The sequence below is a fragment of the Budorcas taxicolor genome, chromosome 15, assembly GCF_023091745.1.
Source record: "Budorcas taxicolor isolate Tak-1 chromosome 15, Takin1.1, whole genome shotgun sequence".
In the NCBI taxonomy this organism is placed as follows: domain Eukaryota; kingdom Metazoa; phylum Chordata; class Mammalia; order Artiodactyla; family Bovidae; genus Budorcas; species Budorcas taxicolor.
The window spans coordinates 17,182,615-17,208,725 of record NC_068924.1 but is presented as its reverse complement, the minus strand read 5'-3'; the positions used below and the strand labels follow the sequence as shown (position 1 = coordinate 17,208,725).

The 26,111-nt window shown below is 34.2% G+C and overlaps 1 protein-coding gene across 1 annotated transcript in view; it reads right to left on the bottom strand.

Moving 5' to 3' along the window:
- The window catches only part of CUL5 (cullin 5), a 123,644-nt gene that overhangs the window by 31,306 nt on the left and 66,227 nt on the right, over positions 1-26,111 (bottom strand). Inside the window, 7 exon segments of the mRNA XM_052652802.1 lie at positions 1,912-1,976; positions 4,742-4,849; positions 5,059-5,189; positions 6,439-6,532; positions 23,033-23,113; positions 23,196-23,341; positions 24,869-25,010. Coding sequence (XP_052508762.1) covers positions 1,912-1,976; positions 4,742-4,849; positions 5,059-5,189; positions 6,439-6,532; positions 23,033-23,113; positions 23,196-23,341; positions 24,869-25,010 — 767 coding nt within the window.

The window sequence follows — 26,111 nt, the reverse complement described above, 5'->3', positions numbered from 1 at the left end:
TGCCTTGCGATGCAGGGGACCTGGGTTTGATCCTTGGTCAGGGAACGAAGGTCCCACAAGCCTCGGAGCACCTAAGCCCATGGCCGCAACTACTGAAGGCTGCGCATGCTGCAGCCCACACACAACTGGAGTCTGTGTGCTGCAACACAAGGTTCCGCAGGCCTCAACTAAGACCCAACACAGTTAATAAAACAAAGCAAAACTATACTGAGATAACGGAACATACATCCAGTCATTCTGGATGTATGAGAATACCATTTAATCCTCATTCTCAAAAAATATAAGAATACCAAAAAATACATGAAAAACTGGTGGGAAATACATGAAAAAATCATATGCTAGTGGGAGTGTGAAATAGTACAACCACTGTGACATACAAAAACATGGATAAATCTTAAAAACACCATGCTGAGTTGAAATAAAGTTTTACACAAATAATACACTATTTTATGAATTCAATTTCTATGTAGGCCTAGATCAGGCAAACCTAACCTATGTTGAAATAATCAGAACAATAGTTGCCTTCTGGAAGAAGGTGGGGATAGGGGTGGGACTGATTGGGAATGAACATGAAGTAACTCTCAAGGATGATGAAAATAATGTTTATTTTAATAGGGATGTAGGCATTTCTCAGATCTCACAAAATTAAAAACATAAGATTTATGGATATGACTGTAGGTCAATTTTATCTCAAAACAAACATAATATTCAATTAATGACTGCATGATAAAATGTTTAGGGAGTAATGGTTACTGATGTTTGCAACTTCTTTTGAAATGCACTGAAAAAGTTAACTGATGGATATACAGGGAGATACATTATTTAATAAAGCAACAGAGGAGACTTTTACTCTTAAGTCTGAATATTTTCATTGAAAAAAGGTGGAAACGGGAGAATAAGGAAGACCTTTATGTATTTATATGAAGAAATCTCCAAGATGCAGGGTTATATGTTTCATATTTATAAAGAGAACACAACAAATGCCCTTCTAAACAATGCCAGTTACTATAAAAGTGTATGACCCAGGTGTCTTCCACTGTACTAGTACTTATATAACTTATATGGTATAAAAAAGACAAAATGAAAATGATTTAAACAAAACAAAAAACAAAGCCCTATTTTCAAGTATTTTAAAGTTATGTATAATTTATTTAAAATTACAAAAGATCATTTTTCCAATTAACTTTTAGTGCTACTTAGTACTACTCTAAAGATACTATAACTAGCTCAGATTAATTAATAGATCATTAATTTTCATTTTCAGATTTTTTATAACAGTAGTTAGCATGAATAAATCTATCTTACTTGAGATGAGAACTCACCAACAATGAGTTTAAAAAAATAGTAACATTTACATTAAAATTTATATCCCTTTGGAAAATATTTATATATTTATTTGGATGTGCCAGGTCTTAGTTGCAGCATGCAGAGTCTTTAGTTGTGGCATGCGAACTCTCAGTTTCAGCATGTGGGATCTAGCTCCCTAACCAGGGGATCAAACCTGAGTCTCCTGCATTGGAAGTGTGGAGGCTTAGCCACTGGACTAGTTCCAATTTTTCTTTTTTTAATCATCATGGTGAAGAGAGTCCTATTCTATGCTTTTGTAGGTTATAAAGTAACTGGTGAATAATGAGGAAGAAAAAACAAGCAAAGAATCTGAAAGAACAAAAGTGTTTTTTTTAACTTAAAAAAATAAGGTCAACATTCTTTGGTCACAAGAGGAGATAATATAAAATTTAAAATAAAGACAGAATTTTTAATAATCAAAGGCAGCAAAATCATAACAGTTAAAAAAACAAAAAATAAAGCTCATAGGATTAGGGAAATAGGGCACTTTGCATATGCATATCCAATAACATATAACACACTCTGTAAAATGCAAGAATTATAAACATGATTTAAAACACTTACCCCTTCTGCTTCAAAGGTAATTCAAGTTTAAATATGGTAGCATCATTAACAACTGCTTTATATGCCTGCAAATAATATAAAATAAGATATGAACATTATTTTTAATACTTAAAATACAGTTAAAGGAATTATTGTAATTCTAAAAAATACAAATTAGCTTTTTTTTAATGATGTATCTGGCCTGATAGAATTTTTCAAGTTAATGATTTCAACATGGTCTTGTCATGTTATGATTATCATTATTCTCAAGTGAGGTCTTAATGCGGCCTGATAACCATAACATTTTCTCTTGTCCACACAGTCTCCTAGAAAATATTTTCATATCACCTCCTTTTTCTTCAAATATCCAGTATTTCCTCCCTTATGCATATTCTCAGCTGATGATATGACCTCCTATTTCATTGAGAAAACCTAAGTAATCAGAATTTCCTTTTTCCAGCATCATCAATTTTCCCTTTCTCCATTATTTTTATAGCCTCAGTATTCAGTATTCATATATATTATTTTAAATCTTAAAGATTCTCTCTTGGCTTTGTCCACCTTCAGCTACTGCCCCATATTTCTCTGTCTCTCATTAAGCTGAACTTCTAGAAGAATTATCTAACTCACTGTCATTAATTTCACTACTACCATTCTTATTTGAAACTGTTTTAATCAGGCTTTCAACACTTCTACTCCAATCAATCATTCTTGTCAAAGTCATTCACAACCTCCATGTAGACCACAGTCGGTTAGATCCTTATTTTACCTGACCAGTCAGCAGGATTTGAAAACAGTAAACCGTGCCCTCCTCCTGCAAAGAGTGTTTCCCTCTTGTTTTCTAGTATAGCATTCTCCTCTCTCCTCAGGAAAGATGGCTCCTATTTTTCCAATAACTAACTTTAGAATGCCCCAGGTCAATCCTTGGGTTTCTTTCTTTGCTACCCTCACTCTTAATTTGAAGACTATATATAGGCAGTGTCAGAGCTTTAAAAACCATCTATATGCTGAAGGTCCTAAATTTATTTTTGCAGGCCCACCCCCTCCATTAAGCTCCAGATCTGATGTTGCCATATGGATGTTTAATAAACATTTCAAAGTTAACTTTGTCCAGAACAGAGTTTCTAGTCTCTAAGCATCTCCCCGAAACCTACTTCTTCCAAAGTCTTCATCTTCCCTCACCTCAGCAAGCATATACTTTTAACTGATCAGAAACTCTGAGTGTCCTCCTTGACTGATCTCTTTTGCTCACATTCCACATCTGATTCCAGTATCAAGTCCTGTATATGCTATTTTCACAACACATTAAAAATCCAACAACTTTTGACCACCTCCACCTACTATCCTTTAGGGCCGCGTTTCCATCATTATTTAACTGAATTACTTAAATTGGTTCTTAACCCATATTCTTGCTTCGTCCTTCAGCCTCTTCTTTTTGTAGCAAGACAGGTGATTCTGATAAAATGTTAAGTCAGATCCTGTCATTTAGTTTAAGATCTTTCTATGAGTTTCTACACTACTCAGAAATAAAACTCCTTACCATGGCTCTCACAGTCTTATGATGATTTGGTCTCCTGTTATCCCTGACTACTCATTTCTGATTTCTTACTATTCTCCCCCTCACTCAATTCACTCTGGCCACAATGATTTCTTTCTTCTCTGGTTCTGGAATATGACAGGCACAGTCTTGCCTTAGAGTCTTTACAAGTGCTGTCCCTTCTGGCTAAAGCATTATTCCCTCAGACAACCAGGTGACTTATTTCTTAATCAACTTCAATCTTAATCTGAATGTCACCTCAATAAAGCCTTTGTAGGAGAGGGTGAGGGTGGGATGATATGGGAGAATGGCATTGAAACACATATACTATCAGGTAAGAAACGAATCGCCAGTCTATGTTCGATACAGGATACAGGATGCTTGGGGCTGGTGCACGGGGATGATCCAGAGAGATGATATGGGGTGGGAGGTGGGAGGGGGGTTCAGGATTGGGAACTCATGTATACCCGTGGCTGATTCATGTCAATGTATGGCAAAACCAATACAGTATTTAAAGCAAAATAAAGTAAAAATAAAAATTAAAAAAATAAATAAATATAGCCTTTGCAGGCCAATTTAATATTTCCAACCACCTTATTACCTCCACACTCCCTTAAATCCCTTTCATATTTTATTTACCTATGTACCTTTCTATCCATTTATCTATCTAAACATAGTGATTTTTAAAAAGCTACTGGAGAAAGCTGATTGTCTTTTTGGAGTCTAGAAAAATATTTCACTTGGGAAGTAAGGAAAGGTAGTTTAAGAGTGGAAAAACTAACGGTAATTTCTAGTGATAGGTTTATGACATTTAAAAAGGTACAACTTTAAGGATAATATTATGTTTCATTATCATTATCCTAGACTATAACGATGGGAAATAAGGTATGGAAAACAGGGATAAATGTGATATAACTCTCATAAGAGCCGTAGGAAAGGAAGTAGGACAAAGAAATCAACTCTGCTTGGGACAGGATGTGGGAGGAGGCAGAGTATCAAGGAAATTCCCAGAGAAGTGTACTTTGAGCTGAGTCTTAAGGAAGGATGAGTAGGAATTCAATAATCAGTAATATTCTAAAGAGGAAAACATTCTTGAAAAAATGAGGAAGAGAGCTAGTTTCTAGCTAAATTCTGGTTCACAACCATACCCAATCCTTGCAAAAGCATATAAGAAATCATATGTAATATGGTTGCCCTCCACTGTTGAAAAATAAGAGTTGCTAGGTTTTTTACTTTATAGTTTAATAGCATAATGATGAAAGTTTCTTACTACAATTAACTTAAGACAACAGTGTTAACATACAGGAATATTACCTTGTCTCTTGCAGTAAGAAATCGTGGGTCATCCTGAAAAGCTTCTTTGACAAGTTTACTGAATCTATTAAATAGTGTAAGTAACTGCTCAACATACTTCTCAGAGTCCTAAAAAATAAAGAAAATAAGAAAATATAAACATAATTTTAATAAATCATTATAGCTTTAAAATTTGGAAAATTTTCTGAAATATTTTTTTCTTAGGAAAGGTGTTCCAACATCACTGTTTTACCATCAATTACTAGTTTAAATACCTGATCCTGCATTTACAAAATAACCATGATATACACCTATTATTATCATTGAGGAAAACTTACAGTAGTAATAGTTTCAGCAGCTGCTACCATATCTGCCAGGCCCGCACTGATGATATGCTCCTCCAAGTCTTTTAACATTGGTTCTATCCCATTAGGAACTTTGTCCATCAATGAAAACATTAAATGTAATTCTGAAAGGATAGGACATACTCATGTAATCATTTCATCCATCAGAATAGATTTTCTCTTTGATTTGTATCATGGATCTAGAATGCCTATGATAATAAGAGTGTGGGGAAATATTAGTTGGAAGTTGACAGCTTTAACAGTTTTCTGCGAGTACAATTAGTTTAGGAGTTGTTATAATAAGCATAAGCATAATACTATAACTGCCTGACCTACCTTCTCAGTCTGACACAAATTATTTTTAAAAGAAACTCTAAAAGTGATCACATACTGTAAAACCCAACTCCTCTTAAAGGTGAGTCATCTGACTTTCAATAAAATGGAAAATATTTATTCTAAGAAACACAAAAGTTTACACAGAAGATAAGTACATTTCATAAGTTAGATGTAATATTAAACACATGATACACAGCAACATCAAGGGGTAAAATAATCATGTCCTCAGATTATTCAGAGTAATAAGATAATATAAAACTGTATTCATAAAGAATTTTTCAGTTTATAAAACTTTCTCCTGTTAACCCCCACCTTGGATCAGTGGACGCTACTTAGTCTGGCATACAGAAATTCAAATATTTCATTTGTACCAAGTGAGAAACTTGCTTTTACTACAAAAATACTTCTGAAGAATGTACAGATTTAAGTGAACTGAAATACATACTTCAAATGCAACTAGATTAAATAGGACCTTGCAATTTTATAACATGAAATCTAGAGAGCAATACATCAAAATGTTAAAAGTGGTTGTCTCTGAGCAGTAAGGATATGGGTATTTTTTCTTTTTGGTATGTATTTCTTTTGGTATTAATGTACTTTCTACATCCCCAAATATAACTTTATGGGGGAGAGGGATCAAGATTACCAACACAGGGAGTTTTATTGCTTTCTAAAAATATTTGTCATACAGTTCCACACAAAAGTCAAATTACCTAGTTCTATCCTATACTGTACATTTATCATTTAAATTAGCCTTTAAAAGCAGAGTTTTACTTTTGAGAACAAATTGAAATGTACATGAGCACATACAAACATACTGATACCCAAGGAGAAAAAAATGCTTAAAATACAAGTTCATAATCTTCTTTACAGCATTTCTAACTATGCTAAATATTTTGATCCTTTTCTTTACACAGTTTGCCATAATGAAAGTACCTATGTATAAAAGAATGATCTAACTGTAATGTATTTAAAGTGATGTGCTTCAAAGATATCCTATTAAAAGAGTATGATAACTTCATGTAGTGTTTTACCTACTTTCAGTTTCGTTTCGCTTGATCATGCCTTGGCACTCTGCTAAGATAGTCTCTTTAAAGGATGTCACCAGGGCATTTACACAGCATTCCATAAGCTGAAATATATCAAAAATTGGTCAAGGCTATTATAAGCACAAATAAGGCACAAATCTACTCCACTCTATTTTGCTTTACAGTTCCGTAAAACCACATTATTGAACAACAGCAAAAAACTAAGTATACTGAAAGTAGATTTTACTTACCTTTATTAGAGGAGTGATGAAGATGGATACTCTATATTCATTTACCAAATATACTCCCCCTTAAGCAAAAGCCTAGGAACTCAGGTTCTCTATAGAAATTTCAGTAAAAGTCCCCAGTGAGGGAAGGGAAAAAAAATTTAATCTACAAAATTAAATTAAAAAACAAACAAACTTTAATGAACTCTTATCTGGAGAGAACCTGTGTTGAAGTTAGATGCTAAAATTCTAAAAGTATGAACATTCAATTCAACTCATAGTAGGTATCACTGCTGTGGGCACCAAAGAAGTGTTAGGATACCAAGAAAAGAAAGCTATGACCTCAGATTTGGAGAAGATCACTATCTTATAAAGGGCAAACTTTAATAAATAAACTCAGTTAAGTGGCAAAACACACACATACAAACAAAGGAACTATCATTTTTTTCTGGGTAGTTAAAAAGGTCTCATCCACCTGATGAAATTTAAATTGGATCCTGAAAAGTGAATATAAGTCTTAAAATGGATTGGTTATTCTAAGAATATGAAACTGAATATGGCAGTGAAGAGATAATAGGAGAGAAAGCTAGAAAGGTAGACTGGAGCGAGATTACGAATAAAGATCTAAGGTTTGGGACTTCAAAGGTTGTTGTTGCTGCTTAGTTGCTAAGCTGCTTCTGACTCTTTTGCAACCCCTTGACTGTAGCCCATGAGGCGCCTCTGTCCATGGGATTTTTCAGGCAAGAATATTGGAGTGAATTGCCATTTCCTTCTCCAGGGGATCTTTCCCACCCAGGGAATGAACCCGTGTCTCCTGAATTGCCAGGCAGATTCTATACCACTGAGGCACCAGGGAAGCCCATTCTATAGGTATGAAAGGTTTTAAACAGAAGATAAATGTAATGAACTTCTATTCCCCCACCAAGTCATTTTTAAAAGATCAGTCTAACAGCAGCAAGGTAGGTAGTACTGAGTGGTAGTAGGGAGACTAACAAACAAGGCTGTTGAAAGATTCTAAGTAAGATGATCAGGGTCTAACGTTCTGGCTGGGTCTCAGGAAAATCCATCCCACTCCATCACTACTCCTCTGTGTCATATATTTTTACTCTCCTTGCAGGTACCAAAATGAATAGGTTGTGATTACCTACACAAGGTACACTAAGGCTGATGTATCTCTTTTTCTTAAAACAGATCAGCTATCTGTATTAAGGAAAGGGAATTATATGTGCCTTACAAGTTCTTTGCTAAAAATTCCTCTTAGAACTGACTTAATGTTGCTAATTACTGAAGTTGAATTTGGGAATGGAGATTCATTATACCACTGTTTCTATTTCTTAAAATGTTAAAAAAATTTCTGCAATAAAAGTTTTTAGGTCCCTCCTTCTTTGAGAATTATGCTAATAACTTTAAAGTCCATGTATGTCAATTATATCCTAAGAAAAGCAATAGATATATGAAGTGGTTGAGAAATTTCTGCCAAGGTGGGAAGCTCTGACCCAATTACTGAGTAATTTCATTCTACACTGGCTCTGGAATATGTACAACAGGACACTCCCACCTTCAACAGAGAATAGATAAATCTAACTATATATAACTTATTCTTATAATGAATAAAAAAGTGCAACCAAAATAAGCTCTGTTTTCTAAAATAAACTCTATTTTCTAAAATCATCTGTTTTCTATTTCACTGAAAATTTACACTTGAACATAAGCTAGCTCTCAGTTCAGCTCAGTTCAGTCGCTTAGTCGTGTCCTGGAGTAGTCCAAAGTCTGCAGGCACCAAAAAATCTGGTTATGTGTTTCAACCTGTTTGTTGTGAAATATTTTAGTGACTGTGACCAGCTTTTCTTTTAAAAATAATACAGAACAGAACTACAACAAAAATATCAGAGTGCTTCATATATAATAACAATGAATATTATTTCACATAATTTTGGTTCAGGTATGAGTAAATAAACAAAGAACATACTAAGTTATAATAAAAAATGTATTTCTTACTATAGGTTTCAGTGAGGATTAAAAGGAGAGGGAGGCTAGGTGGTCCAATGGTTATGACTCAGCCGTTCACTGCTAAGGGCCTGGGTTCAGTTCCTAATCAAGAAACCAAGATCCTGCAAGCCATTTGGTACAACCAAAAAAATAAATGAATTAATAAATAAAATAAAGAGAGGCTACATTGACAAGATAGCTGAAGTAAATTGAGCAGAATTTGGTAACTGCTTAGATGAAAGGAATTAGGGATGTAACAGGTTACTGATGAAAAAACAGAAAGGTTACTGAAGCACTTTCTAGCTTGAAAAGTTAAACAAACTATTAAAATAACTAATATCTTTTAATGAGAACCTATGCTGTCCCAAAGATTGTGCTAAATCCTTTACATACATCATCTGATTAACACCAATATGTCATTTAACCCATGACAACCTTATGAAGCAGGTATTTAACATATGAGCAAATACACTTAGAGAGGCTAAGTTACTTTCAAATGTTATACAGTTCATAAGATCTTGAGCTGTAATATGAGGTCAGGTACGTGACTCTAAGCCTATGACTTTTGATACTATATTAGAGAGCAAGTATATACTTAGTAATGGCTATGTGCTCAGAAATTAGTCAAGTGTTGTAAGAAATAGAGAAGATAAGACATGGTTTATATGCTCAATACTCTCACAATACAGTTGGGGTTATGCAACTATAGTATATAGTTGTATGTATTGTATGTACTATATGTACATACAATAAACACACTATTATTACACTATAAACTTCACAAGGATAGACTGTGCTCTGTCCACTCCACAGTGCTTGATAAACAACATAAAGCAGCCTATAATCTGCTACTAAATCAAGTTGTAGAAACAATAGATACAGTGGGAATTCAAATAGGAGAAAATGGATGAAGGCTAGAGTATTTGGAGAGACTACTGCAAGATGGGCTTTAAGAATTCTGAAGGATTTGAATAGGCAGAAAAGAATAGTAAAACAATACTTAAAAACATGAATCAAAAAAAAAAAAACAAAACATGAATCCAAGAAAAAAAATGAACAGAATGAAGTATATGAATCGGGAATTATTTCTTAGTGGATAGAATGACTTATTGGATAATATTAAGTTGGAAAAAGAACTTAGGACCAAATTGTGAAGGGCCTTGAAAATAACGATATTATGGTTTCTGAATAAATAAGTAAAAAATGAAAGTGATGCTTATAAAAGAGTAGCCTGAACTCACAAAAGAAGAAATACAAATGGTTCATAATAAGAATAAACATGCTCAGCCTCATTGGTGATTTTTCTTCTTCTTATTTTCTTAGTCATGCCATACACCATGTGGGATTTTAATTCCCCAACCAGGGATGGAACCCACGCCCTCCGCACTGGAAGCACAGAGTCTTAACCACTGGACTGGCAGGCAAGTCCCCCAGTAATTTTTAAATGCACATAAAAAAATCTTAAAATCTACAATACCAGGAAATTGGAAAAATTAATAGACTGACAAAACTCAGATCAGCAAAAATAAGCATACTGTTAATGGAAATAAGAACAACAATATTTCTGAAAATCAGTTTGGTATTATATAGCAGTCTGTAAAAGGTGCATACTCTTTGCTTCAGCAATCTCATTTCCAGGAAATTCCATTCCAAGAGAATGCCACATGTAAGAAAGATGTATGCATAAAGATGTCAAAAATATAGAAGGATGTAAGATATAAGCATGTAAATATATTCCAGGAAGAACTATTCATAAAAAATAAACTATAATAATAATGAATAATAATGAAAATTCCCACCAGTAGAGAACTGGTTTCTATAGTGCATATATATGATGAAACACATACAGGCATTAAAAATAATGTTATAATACAGACGTGTTTAGCATAGCAATGTACATCATAATTTTTTTAAACTTTGGAAAAAAAGAGAAGAAAGAAAAAAGGGAATTCTCTGGTGGTCCAATGGTTAGGACTTTGTATTTTCACTCTGAGGGCCTGGGTTTGATCCCTGGTCAGGGAATTAAGATCCTGCATGCTAAAAAGAAAGGAAGGTGGGGGAAGAAAAGAAAGAGTAAGAAAGGAGGAAAAGGAAAAGAGAAAAGGAGAGAAATGAAAAAAGAGATCTTAACCAAGTAAGTATTACAAAACAGTGATCATTGTTGAATCTGCTGGCTGAGTTTGGAGTAGGGTTCATTCCACTATTTTCTCTACTTTTGTAAATATTTGAAAAATTTCATAGCAAACAATTTTTAAAAAAAGAGAGAGAAGAATTTTGGTATAGATCCCTGTGTATTGAAAAATCCTTTAGAAAACTACTTTATATAGGCAAAAAGAAGAAAGGGCAGTTGCTTATTTCCAAAGAGTCTTGCCATCACAAGAGGGTCAGATCCTTGAGGGCAGGGACCATGTTATTGCTCTTTTGTATTTTTCTCCCCATCATTTACCAAAGTCCTACAAACAGAATCAACCCTGAGTATATACTGGTTATTTGAAAAATACATCTTGAATGGAAAGGATAGTGATAAACCATCTCTCTCACCTTGTATTCCCTTTCTGTCTCCTTTTGCTAGCTTCCGTGAAGAAAAAAACTTTTTGCCATATGTCATCAATTCCTGTATTTTGCCTGAGATGAGCACAACTTCTAAATCCATAGCAATCTCCCCAGAGGTCTGCAAGGTGAAACACTTTAACTATCAATGTGCTTGATGTTTTACCTTCCTTTATAGCAAAACTCTTCAAAGATGATGCCTGCCATAAAACACAGCAGGCACTCAGTATTTGTTGAATGAATGAATGCATAGGTCTGTGAAGATGAAAGTTTGGATAGGTAGGCTAACTGACATAGTAGAGTCTTTTTTAGTGGTATTCAATTTGCACAATTAATGCTACTTCACTGAAGTTTAATGAAAGCAATAGGAACAGTTCTGACTTTTGTTATGTAATTCCATATAAGTAATAATTTGCTTTTCCCTGAGCTATAAAATAGTCATCAAATTAAAAATTATTCTACATTACTCCACCTTAAGATTCTACTTTATCATTATCAGGTCGTTAACCATACAAAGATATCTATTATGTATTCAAGAATTCATTTATTCCATGTATGGCTATTCTCAAAATTAACTTTTTTTTTTTAAACCTTTATAACCAGTGTTAAGTTGCTTCATTTCTAAACTAGTTATACAAGTAACTCTCTATAGACCAATGAAGCCAATTAGACTCACCTTGACTTTTTAAATACCACCCTTAATATACTTAAATACCACCCTTAATATACTTAAATACTTGAAGGTTAACAAGTACTTTAATGCTAATAACTTATGACTTGTGACCTTGTTGCTAATTCAGTTTTTTACTCAATGTTTTGCATATGTAGTAAAATAGTTTCTGTCTGAGAATAAGTAAGCAACTTCTGTAAACCACAGCACTAAAAGTAAAAACTACCATGCTAGGCACAGCACTTAAATGTTTTGATATGGTAGTGCATTAAACACAAGTAGGTATTACTCTACTCTACAATTTGAAGAAATTGATAATGGGCACACAGGTGGTAAAATGACAATGGAATTAAACTCCTCACCTTCTTCCAACATGTATGCCCCTAATCAGTGTAACACACTGCCTCCCTTTCAGAGCTTTGGTCACTGTGAAGAAATGAAGACTAGCCATCACCATTTCACTCTCTCTATTCCATCATTCCATTTAATTCTAGTGTTACTTTGAAGTCAGGAATCAGTTCTATCTTCTTATCCTTGCTAGCACAAGGCTTGACATAGTTCAGGTGCATAATAAATAATAAACATATGACTTCAGGTAAAACCAAGGTATATAAGACTATCACCTAAAATACTAGTAGCCTTAGAAAAAATTTTTTTCAAGTTATTTTCTTTTATATTTTTTCTCATTCTTTTGGGCATTGATTGATATATAAAAGGAAATACTTTGTATACTTCACATAAAAGGAGAATAATCTCACTGCTACATTTGCTACAATGTAGGCAAATGCCACGCTTTTGTTAACAGTTTGTCCCAGGCCCTCTAATCTACTTAATAATCAGTAAATCTGCCATAAAATTTCTAAATTTGGAGAAAATGGAAAATGTTACAATATTAGCCACACTTTTAATCCAACAGTGTGAAAATTTTCTGAAGGAATGGCAACATCAGTTTAGAGGGACTGTTTTTTTCTCATTCTTTTCTTACTGTTAAGTGTCACTTTTCACGGTCAATAGTGCCTCTTGAAGCAGCAGAGCTCTGAAGCCTTTTACTCAGTTTTGCTCATCTGCCACAGGCCTATCCAGTGATAATCAATCTTACTAGAACTGTGTGTATAATTGGATCTAGGTGGGACTAAGTTGCTCTCCTATAAGTAAAAGCTGAAGTAGGCCTATCAGACATCTAATACAATGCAGCTGCTCAGAACTCTTGGCCTAACTTACTTTCTAGGTTCTCCACTGAACTGCAAGTAGGTAAAGTTGCTAAATGGGTTATCTTCTAGATGAGTCAAGTTATCACTATATAATACTTACTACAAACACATATATACTGATGACTCAAGCATGCTTGCAACATGTGTACAAAGACACACTTACACACAAAGCGTATGATCCAAGTTTGGGCACTCAACCCAAACTAGGCCAATTAGCGTGAGGCTAATTAAAACCAGTGGGGCAAGACTCCTCTCAGGTCACAAACCGGAGGGACAAACTGGCAGCATACATGATCCCAACTTCAATTCAACACAGGTGCTTTGGTGACTCAAATAACATGAGCGCTATTACTATAGATGAGATAAATATCCAACAGTGAAAAAAATTTAAGATTTCAAACAAAATATATATTACCATTCTTTAATTTATAAAATAATATCACATCTAGAAATGAGGTGTATTACTAGTATCATGCAAAAGTGTTTTGGTTTATAAGTAAAACAAAATAAAATTCTAGATTCAAATAAGTATAAAGAAGATTTTCTCTTGCATGAGTGGCCAGCGGGACCACTGAACATTAAAATGCCTCTACAAATTCACACTTGCTAGAAGTAGATACTACCTTCACTGAAAACTTTTAGCCTAGAGATTCCAGTTCAAAATATCTAAAACAACTATTTAAACAATTCACAACATAACTCACTTTTCTTTGATTCATCTATTAAAATCTGCTGTACTGATAACAAAGAGATTAAAATGAAAGTTACATTAGGATAAATCTATAAGGGGATCCTAAAAATATTTTTGTGATTATGTACTAAACATAAAATTTAAACACTTAATATATAAAAAACTGTTAGAGAAAAATCTTGAGAGTAACTTTTATTGGCTATACATGTCAAAATCCCTTTGGGATATAAATTTTTATCCATTAAAAATGGGGCTTTGTGTTCATTCCTAAAATGAAAGAATGGTATAATGTTAGAAACCCTGTTAATTCAACTTCCTGATTAGTTTAATGGAGGAAAATGCCATACGATCATCTCCACTGATGCTTCCCCTTCCCCCACAAAAAAGGCATTCTTCATAATATCCTTTTTTTTTTACATTTTACTTTCATTTTAGCACATAAAAGTAAAAATAACAGAGCATGCCCAAAAATACATCATCCCATTTCCTAAAATGGTAACTTTTTATATAACTATAGCACAACTATCAAAACCACGAAAACATTATTGATTTACTGCTATGAATTAACTACAGACCTTATTAGAAATTCACCAGTTTTTCCACTAATGTCTCTTTCCTGTTCCAGGATCTTATCTATAAGCCCATGCTGTTTTTGGTTGTTAGTTTTGCTAGTCTCCTTCAATCTGTGACAATTCCTAGGTCTGTGTGTGTGTATTATGATCTTGATACTTTTAAAGAATAGTAGCCAGTTATTTGTAGACTGCCCCTCAAATAGGGATTGTCTAGAATTTTCTCATTTGAATAAGTTATTCAGTTATTAATTTTTGACAATTCCATAGAACTGATTTTTGTACTCTTCTTAAATGTATCATATTAAGGGGTACATAATATCTTCCCTGGTGGCTCAGAGATTAAAGCGTCTGCCTCCAATGTGGGAGACCCGGGTTCAATCCCTGGGTCGGGAAGATCCCCTGGAGAAGGAAATGGCAACCCACTCCAGTATTCTTGCCTGGAGAATCCCATGGACGGAGAAGCCTAGTAGGTTACAGTCCACGGGGTCACAAAGAGTCGGACACGACTGAACGACTTCACCTTAATATCACTATGTCCTATTACTTGTGATGCTAATCTTGATCACTTGATTAAGATAGTGTTTTTTGGGTTTCTCCATCTTGAGTAAGTGAAAGTCGCTCAGTCATGTCCGACTTATTGCGACCCCAAGAACACCAGGCTCCTCTGTCCATGGGATTTTCAGGCAAGAATACTGGAGTGGATAAGCCATTCCCTTCTCTGGGAGATCTTCTGACTCAGGGATCAAACCCAGGTCCCCTGCATTGCAGGCATATTCTTTCTGTCTAAGCCACCAGGGAAGCCCATCATAGTAACTATTTTTTCATTACCAAACACTTAACACTAAGTCCAACCATGTTGCTGCAAATAGCAGTATTTTGTCCTTTATGGCTAAGTAACATTCCACTGTGGGTGTGTGCGTGTGTGCAGACACACACATCCTCCCTCCCGTATCTTCTTAATCCAGTTGCTGTTGATGGGTACCTGGATGGGTTCCATGTCTTGGCTAATGAACACTGGGATGCATGTATGTTTTCAAATAAAGTTTTTGTCTTCTCAAGACACATGCTCAGGAGTGGAGCTACTAAATGGTAATGTAACTTTATTTTTAGTGTTTTCAGGAACCTCCATGTGTTCTCCATAGTGACTGTACTAATTTGCATTCTCACCAACAGTGTATAAGAGTAACTTTTCTACACATACTCGCCAACATGTGTGATCTGTAAACTTTTTGATGATAGCCATTTTTATAGGTGTGAGGTGGTACATCACTGTAATCTTTATTTTGCTGTACAAAATATTTTAAGTTTAATTAGGCCCTATTTGTTTCTTTTTGCTTTCTTTTGCTGGAGACTGATCCAAGAAAATACTGCTATGATTTATGACAAAATGTCTTGAATATATTCTCTTCTAGGAGTTTTATGGTTTCAGGTATTACATTTATATTTTAAAATGACTTTGAGTTTATTTTTGTTATGTGATGTGAGGGAATGTTCTAATCTCATTGGTTTAACATGGTAATATAGTTTCACCAGACATCACTTGTTGAAAAGACTGCTTTGGAAATCCAGGGTCTTTTGCAGTTCCATATAAGTTTTAGGAGTATTTCTTCTAATTCTGAGAAAAATGTCATGGGTATTTTGATAGGGATTGCATAGATTTCTTTGGGTAGTATGGCCATTTTCATAATATTAATTCTTCCAATCCAAGCCAGCATGGGATATATCTTTCCATTTTCTTGAATCATCTTCAAATTCCTTTACCAACGGCTTATAGTTTTCAGAGTATATGTCTTTCACTTCCTTGGTTAAGTTTATTCCTAACAATTAAAACTTTCTTTGATAATTTCAAAAGGGTTTTTACTTTCTCTTTCTGATATTTCATTATTACTGTATGGAAAGGAACAGATTTCTATACATTAACCTTGTATTCTGCAACCTTGCTGAATTCATCTCTTAGTTCTAACAATTTGGGGGTAGAGACATTAGGGTTCTCTATACCGAGTATCATGTCATTTACAAATAGTGACAATTTTACCTCTTCCCTTCAATTTGAATATCTTTTTTTCTTATCTTACTGCTGTGGCTAGGACTTCCAATATCATATCAAACAGAAACAGCTAGAATAGCCATCCTTATCTTGTTCCTAAATTTAAGGGGAAGGCTTTCAGCTTTAACCATGAATTACTATGGTATCTGCAGGTTTACTGTAAATGGCATTTGTTATGCTCCCTCTGTACTCACTTTAGTAAGAGTTTACCATGAACAAATGTTCATTTTTTTTCAAATGCCTTCTCTGTATCTATGGAGATAATACTGTGATTTTTATCTTTCCTTTCTTTAATGTGGTGTATCACATTGATTTGTATACACTGAACCATCACTGTAATCCTGGAATAAATCAACTTGATCATGGTATATGATCCTTTTTATGAATTACTGTATTTGGTTTGCTAATATTTTGCTGAGAATTTCTGCACTTGTATTCATCAAAGACATTGGCCTGTGATTTTCTTTTCTTGAAATGTCTTTGCTATGAGGACTCACAGAATGAATCTGGGAGTAGTGCCTCCTATTCAATTTATTTTATTTTTATTTCCACGGTTTTAGCTGTTCTTTCTCCTCTTTTATTATTTTATTTGGGCCCTATCTCTTTTCTTCTTTGTGAACCCAGTTAAAGATTTATCCATTTTGTTTATCTTTTCAAAAAATTAGCTCTTGGATTCAACGATCTTTTATTTTTTTTTTGATCTTTGTTTATTTTTTTCCATGCCCTTTATTATTACATTTCCTTCCTTCTGCTGACTTTTGGCTTTGCTTGTTCTTTTAAAATTTCTTTTAGGTGGTGGATTAGGCGGTTTGAAATTTTTCTTATTTCTTGAGAAAGCCTTTAATTGCCATCAACTTCCCTCTTAGAACTGCCTTTGCTGCATCCCACAGATTCTGGAAAATTGTATCTCCATTTTCATTTGTCTAGAGGTATTTTATGATTTCCTCTCTGATTTTCATCATTTACTCTTTGAAGTTTTAGGAGTATGCTGTTTAGTCTTCACATTGGTTATTTTCCCACTTTTCTTTCTATAGTTATACTAGTTACACACTATTGTCATTAAAAAAAAAAAAAAAACCTCTTGATAGAATTTCTATCCTTACAAATTAAGGTTTATCTTGTGACCTAGTATGTGATCTGTCCTAGAGAACATCCCATGTGCACTTAAAAAAAATGTATTCTGCCTTTTTTTCCCCCATGGAATATCCTGTAGATAACAAATCCAACTCATCTGTTCTTTCTTCAGGATCTCTGTTGCCTTACTGATTTTCTGTCTGGATGACATATCCACCCATGTCAGTGGGGTGTTAAAGTCTTCTACTATTACCATATTACTGCCAATTTCTCCCTTTGTATCTGTTATTAGTTGCTTTATATATAGATGTTTCTGGATTGGGTACATATATGTTAACAAGTGCAATATCCTTGTATCATACCTTATATAATGCCTGTCTTTGTCTTTCATCATGGCCCTTGTTATAAAGCTTATTTTTTCTGAAATGAGTATTGCTACTCTTGCTTTCTTGTCATTTCTGTTTGCATGAAATACTTAACCCAACCGCTCACTTTCAGTCCCCTTTTAAAGGGAGTCTTTTGTAGGCAGCATATTGATGGGTCTTGTTTTTTATCCCATCAGCCTCCTATGTCTTTTGATCAGAGCATTTAGTCCACTGACATATAAAGTAATTATTGATATGTATACACTTATTCATCGCTAAGAGTTGGACACGGCTGAGCGACTTCACTTTCACTTTTCACTTTCATGCACTGGAGAAGGAAATGGCAACCCACTCCAATACTCTTGCCTGGAGAATCCCAGGAACGGGGAAGCCTGGTTAGCTTCCATCTATGGGATTGCACAGAGTCGGACACGACTGAAGCGACTTAGCAGCAGCAGCAGCAGCATACACTTATTGGGGCTTCCCTAGTGGCTCATATGGTAAAGAATTTGCCTATAATGCAAGAGACCTGGGTTCAACCCCTGGGTCAGGAAAATCCCCTGGAGAAGGGAATGGCTACCCATTCCAGTCTTCTTGCCTGGAGAATTCCACAGAGGAGCCTGGGAGGCTACAGTCCATGGGGCTACAAAGAGTCAGATATGACTGAGCAACTAACACTTTCATGTACTTACTGACCCTTTTATTACCTGTTTTTCAGTTGTTTTTGTAGTTCTCTGTTCACCTTTTTGTTTCTTTCATTGTAATACCACACTACTTAATTACAAAGAATTTATGTTTTAATGTCTGATAGTGCTAGTTCTATTCAAAGTTTTTCTTTCTCAGTGTTTTCCTGGCTATTCTTACATGTTTATTTTTCCATGTGAATTTTTTTATCTTGTCTAATTTCATGAAATAGTTGTGGCATTCTACTGGAATTACAGGAAATATATAAATTAATTTAAGGAAGAACTGACATCTGTATCATTTAGAGTAACAGAATTTAAGAATAAGAGGTATCTTTCCATTTTTTCAAATCTATTTTTGTGTCTTTGGAGTGTCTAAGCTTTTCCTCTTACAGGTTTCACAAATTTATTAAATTTTTCACAAGTATTTAATTTTCATTGTTGTTGCTATAAGTAAGGTTTGTCCTAATGCTATAGCCTCTGTTTATTATTTGTGTATATGAAGACTGATATTTGTATGTTAATTTTATATCCTATCACTTTCCTGAATTACTTTACAATTTGAGTTAGTTTTATCATCAACTGAAGTTTTTCCAGACAAAGTGAGAGTTTTCCTTCTGGCTTACCCATTCTTTTGCCTCTAATTCATTTGTGTAATTTAGTCTCATGGGCTAACACTTCTAACGCAATGTTAAATAGCAACAGAAATAATGGATACAGTTGCCTTGTTCATGATCTTCATGGAAATGCCTCATGATTCTCCATAAGATAAGATACTGGCTTTAGGGCTAAGGTAGATACATTCCTGATAATATTCCTAATAAAATAACAATAAACTGAATACTTTATTAGCATCATAAAATGCATACATCATGCCAAAAAGAAGCATCATACTTAATGGTGAAAATTTAGAAGCACTCCTTTCAAAGACTGAAAGACAAAGATCCCAATATTATTAACATTTTTCTAAAATAAACCACTAGCAGATTTAATCCACTGAAGGAAAAATGAGATATTTATACTAGAAAAATATAATCAGATGTTTGGAATACCCCCAAACAACAAAATAAAACTCTTATAAACAAGGAAGAAATTCAGTAAACTAAGCACTATATGAATATTACTTGAAATGTGTATTTGGTCTTTATTAGGCCTGGCTACATAACTGGGTACTACTTAGGTAAGACTTGCTTTGTTACATAGAATACTAGTCCAGAAATCTGTTTTCTTGCATATACTGGAAAATAATCAGGTTTTAAAGAGTAAGTCTTACAACTTTCAAACAAGGTAACTGATATATCATAATAATTTCCTAATTTTCAGAGAAAACACAAATGTCAAAAATGTACATATTTTAAAATTAAACCTTCGTGTGTACTGTTGTGTATGCATCGTGCATATCTGTATCCCCATATGAACTGATAGACAACTGTCCTCCACTAGTAAGAATAGCTTAACAGGTAAGTATTGATTAAAATCAGTATCAATAAAGCATTAAGATATAGCATACCATTTTCTGATGGCTCATAATTCCTCTAAAACAGAGTTTAGGGTAGTAAATTTGGTCTAAATAATTTTCAGGGATGGCAGTAATTCTTTTCTTAGTAACTATTCAAATAATACTGTTCATACTTTGTGGAATTTTAAATTAGAACCCAGGACTTCATGATTTTTTGGTTTACTGTTCCTTCTATTAGAACTTATTTCATCTTAACATGTCATTTCTCTTGGAAACAGAAACTGTAAATTAACAAATATATAACAAATATTATGTATGTAGTATAATAGCCTTAGCTCAATGAGAAATATAATAATGTATCTGCATTAAGCCTTAAATTCCCAATGTTACAGTTAAGTCCACAGTTTTCATGCTTAATGTCTTCTCTGCACCAAATTTTGCTGTACAAACTATATAGTGGTCACTGATTAATATTAATCTATGTTCCTAAAAGTTAGAAAAGTGATAACCTTTGGGAAAAAAAGATGGTAATAATAATTTGGAGGAGCATGACGGAAGGCTCTTAATTGCTGATAATTCTTGTTCTGGTGATTTCACAGGTACGTTCACTTTGTGATAATTCACTTATTAACCTGAGATTTTTGTACACTTTTCTGTATATATGTTATATTTCAATCAGAATAGTTAATTTATAAAAATAAACAGAAAATAAAAACAAACCATACAGACAGACTTCTCATCTCCCCAGTAAAGCACCATTTCTTTGCAAGCATATTATATTGCACTTAGGATCTTTCTTGAAACAAAACAAAAACTTATCTTTAGACTCTAAAATCATTCAGTGTGGTAAGATGTTCATACTACTTGGATTCTTTGAAAGAGCAAGTTCACATCTTCTATCTCAAGTTTTTTCCCAAAATGTATATATGTGTATTTTAAAGTAGAGAGGGAGAATTAACTGCTCTATATAAGCTTTCATGTGTATTTGTTTATCTCTACCTTCCTCATTCTCTTTTTCTTCCTCTATCTTATTCACCCTATTAATTAGACCTCTATAGTTGAATTTCTGTTCAGTTTAGTATAAATATGATACAACTAAGACGTATAAACTATAGTATAAGAACAATTCTACCTTACAAAATTACAACATCCCCATCAAGTCATATATGCAGACCAATCAACCCAAAATATTCAAATCCCTCTAACTAAACTCATCTTTCTCCCTCACTACCAAGATATATTATTAAACCAAGTCTCTTTGCAGCAGCATGATTCTCCTAAGCCAAAACCTCAGAAACATTGTTGACTTTCACTATTTCATCCCAATTCATAAGACATAATGTTCCACCTCTGGGAAGTCTGTTTCTACCCTCTATCTTTCCATTCCCATTGCTATAACCTATTTGGTACTCCAAATACCCAGCTTGAATTATTGCAAAAACCTCCCACTTCTAACCCAAGCTATTACCCACTCCAATTAATCTTTCATATTGTCACTAGATTAATCTTTCTGAGGGATAACTTTGAACATGGCATACTTGTTTTAAAAATATTCAATGGCGTTCCCTAACTTCTGAATGAAGCTCAAGTGAAAGTCACTCAGTGGTGTCTGACTCTGCAACGCAATGGAAATCTCCAGGCCAGAATACTGGAGTGGGTAGCCTATCCCTTCTCCAGCGGATCTTCCCAACCTGGGAATCAAACCAAGGTCTCCTGCATTGCAGGTGGATTCTTAACCAGCTGAGCTACCAGGAGCTACCAAGACTGGTTTTAAATCTCTACAGAGAACTTCTAAAAACAACCATTATAAATGCTCCCTTTTCTGCCAGTACCAGAGTTATTTGAAAGAGGAAATGTACCGCACATAATAAAAAGCAAAACAAACAAGAGAAAAAAGGTCCAACTCAGTCCAATTACTGAACAAATAAAACATCACTATCACTCAAGATGGAAGAAGCCAAAGAAAAATCAGAAGTAAGAAAAAAGAAATCCCAACTGTAGTTGAAAAGTCTGGTTGTAAGCAAACTTGAATATTACATTTTTGAATGTAAATCTAAATTTAGTTTGTAGGCTCCAAAGACTGAAAGGAACTAGAGGAAATATTACTTCTACATTAAATTTGATTCTTAAATTCCTTAACAAAGCACACTGTCACCCTCCCTGTAAAAGAAAACACCAGAATATATACTGTAGCATGGCAAGTACCTCTGGTCATTTTTTTAAACTGAGGAACTTACAATATAAAACAAAAACTATATAGAAGACTGATGTTCTTTTACCAAGTCATTAATATTTTATTTCCTACAAGAGAAGTATGAAAACACCTTCCCATAGTAAGAAGAAATATCCCCTTGTAGTAATGATTTGGTGCTCACTCATTTGATGTTTGCAGCCACTATTTTATAAAATGTAATTACCATGAATAGTGAGAATCAACTGTATCTCTCAGGAGCATATTTTACTTGCCACCTGAAAATCCATACTATGATTAACTTTAGGTATGCACAAAAGATAATAAAAGGTGACTGATTAAAAACTAAATAAATATAGAAAAGTCTAGAGCAGGGATGGCAAACAGATTTTATCTTACACATCACCTCTGTGGAAAACAATGAGTTCTGAATAAGGTGCCTTCTGAAGCTGTGCTTTGGCTCACTGGGAAAGAATACTATAATCAATTAGTAATACTGGTCACAGGAGTGAGAAATGATAAATAATGTTACTTGCATCATATATTTGCCACCCCTGTGCTATTGCACTTTGCTGCTGCTGCTAAGTCACTTCAGTCGTCTCCGACTCTGTGCGACCCCACGGATGGCAGCCCACCAGGCTCCCCCGTCTCTGGGATTCTCTAGGCAAGAACACTGGAGTGGGTTGCCGTTTCCTTCTCTGATGCAGGAAAGTGAAAAGTGAAAGTGAAGTCGCTCAGTCGTGTCCGACTCTTAGCAACCCCATGGACTGCAGCCCACCGGGCTCCTCTGTCCATGAGATTTTCCAGGCAAGAGTACTGGAGTGGCGTACCACTGCCTTCAATAATCTCAAAAAACAAACTACAAAATTACTTACTGCTTCAACAGAGTTACATTCTCGTCTTGTTTCTAAATAACGTAGGGCTCGTTTTTCTTCTTCTTTCAATTTAGCATCTGCCTGTCCAGAAGCAAAATAGCAATCATTTTAAGAACATCAAGAAAACAGCTCAAATGATCACATATACTAGGTTCTGACTTACATATTTCATATAATTCTGTACACCATTTTGTTGTAAATACGAGGGTGCCTGTGTTCTATAAAATCTCTCTGTTGAATCCAAGTATGCCTTCTCAAAATTGTCCCTATAAATTTGGAGCTTATCCTCTGGATTAGAACAAAGGTTAACTGAAAAACAAAAAATAAAATTTTACTCTAATTATGATTGAAATCAGTATTCTGAGTACAATAAATGAAAAACAAATATTGAGGAGTCATGTTCAAGGGACTGTGACCATGCCCATAAGAACGTACAGTCATATAAGACAAAATCCTTCTCTATAAAAGACTTGAAAAGGTAACAACATAAAGGAGTAAAGTGACACATAGTACAGAAAATGTGAACTATTTCTGAATAGGAATGAGACTGATTAATAACTGGATGATCAAGAAACCACTCACAGAAAAGATGGGATTTGAATTCAGTCTTTTGGAACAAATTAGCATTTACACTGGTTAGTAAATACTCAGAAGTAGAACAATACTAGATTAAATCAAGATACAACAAGGTTGTCTGAATGGATTGTAAGGTTAATAGAAGATAAGGCTGAATGGCAAGCTGGGAATGGTTATGGAGAACCTCAACTCTCTGGCTAAGTAACCTAAATTTAGCATGGCATACCATTACATGGGTAATACCAATACAACAGTACTTAAAAGTTAATCTTGTGAAAGTATATGGGTTAAATGATAGCAACAGTCTCACTATAAGAAGACTGTTTCAAAAGTCTGCTGCTGCTGCTGCTAAGTTGCTTCAGTCGTGTCCAACTCTCTGCGACCCCAGAGATGGCAGCCCACCAGGCTCCCTCATCCCTGGGATTCTCCAGGCAAGAACACTGGAGAGGGTTGCCATTTCCTTCTCCAACGCATGAAAGTGAAAAGTGAAAGTGAGGTCGCTCAGTCATGTCCGACTCCTAGCAACCCCATGGACTGCAGCCTACCAGGCTCCTCCATCCATGAGAAGTAGAAATTAAAGAAGTCTAACCTGGTGGCAATTGAAATAAAAAGGAAGAAATTTCAGGGACATGGCTAAAGAAAATCTAGACTTTATATCTAAAGAAATACAAGGGCAACACAGAAAGCAAGTCAAAGATAACCAAAGGTTCATTAATATAAAATCTTCTTATTGAAAACTCGTTTGTGTCAGACATTCTATGATCAGTAAAGATACAGTGTCAAGAACACAGTTAAAAATGCTAAAGTATTATGACAGGAAAGCACAGGTACTAAGAAGCACCTAACCTAGTCTGGGAATTAGGAAAGACCTCCATGAGGAAACAGAGGATTTGACTGAATGACTAAGAAAAGTCTGGAAAGGAATATACACACATGAAATTAACTGATGCCCTAAAAATATAAGTTAAAAAAATGGTTACCTTTTATAAGTTAGAGTTTTAAGACTATGTTTCTCTAATTTACATAGCTACAAAGATTAACTAGCTAAGAGATGAGTGAAATGGAGAAAATAAATATTAACTACACAAATACGAATTTTTCCAGGTTTCATTGAAGAATATCTTTTCTGTACTCTTAAAGCATAGGGCACTAAAAGCAGATGTCACTATATGCTAACAAATGTAACTGTGATAGTACTATTCTATAATTGTCTTAGCATTTCCATGAAAAGGGTATTTGATCATAAAGTTCAGAACATACCATAGGATTCTCTTACTCCAATGACAAGCTGAGAATCAAAAGCTTCTCCTAACCTTTCAGCATGGACCAGCTTCATTGCACTATCTTGAAGTCTGTTTTTTATATTTGAAAAGATTGATTCATTCCATGTATCAAGCATGAGCTAGCAAAGAAAGAACAAAATAGGCAATCATTTCAATTACTAATATACCAAGTACCATATATACACACAAAAATTTTAAGTACAAATGCTAATAAAGGAAAGCAAACTCTTAGTCCTACATTCACTTGAATACTATAGGAAACCAATATATTTAAATTTGGTAAATATCATCTGGTAAACAACAGCAAAGAACAAGTGTTTGTTAGAGTCAAACACAACTGGATTTGAATTCCAGCTGTTACTTATGTATCTGCTTCTCAACTGGAAAATAGTGAAAATAACAGTATAATTTCAAGTGTTTGTTGCAAAATTAAACATGGTAATACATGGAAAATGTTACCTTCTCTACATAGTTTGAAGGTAGAATTTCAGAAATAATGATATGTGTTTGGGACGTTCATATGCATATTTGTATAAATATATGATAAATGGGAAAAGGATACATTGAAAATATGTTTGATAAATCTCAAAAGAATATACAAATTCACCTTATAAATTTTCTATTTATGGAAAAAGCACACACATACTCATGAATATGCTGTCAGTATTAGCACAAACTTTAAGGCTGGGAAAAGGCAACAAAGTACAGGCCACTATTTGAATGCCTATGTTGGTTGCTATAACCAGTGAGTTGTTCAACGTTCAAATGGCCAATTTTTTACTTTTAAAATCTGTGGTTCCATTTGATTCTCACAAGTAGAAATACATATGTATTAAATACATATGAAAAACAAGGACAGCAAAGTTAGGTTGTAACTGATTGAAGAACTGAAAGGGAAATTTGGGATTCTTCAATTTCAGAGCTGAGTTCTTTCTATTAATTCATGAGTTGTCACTGGGCACAGAGTTTTTATGGCAGTTTAGCCACAATTAAACACAAAAATTCCAGAAGGTAATATATTAATGGAAGGGTTTTTTGAACAGACAAAAAAGTAATTTAATTTATAAAAAAGTAAAAGTATAAAAAAGAAGGAAATAAAATTCTGAAGATAAAACTAGGAAAAGGAGAAAGTGAAAAGGAAAAGCAAAGGAGGTAATGTCTGAACACAGATCTACAGCTTAAGACCACATTAAAGAAGACAGAACCAAAACTAAATAAAA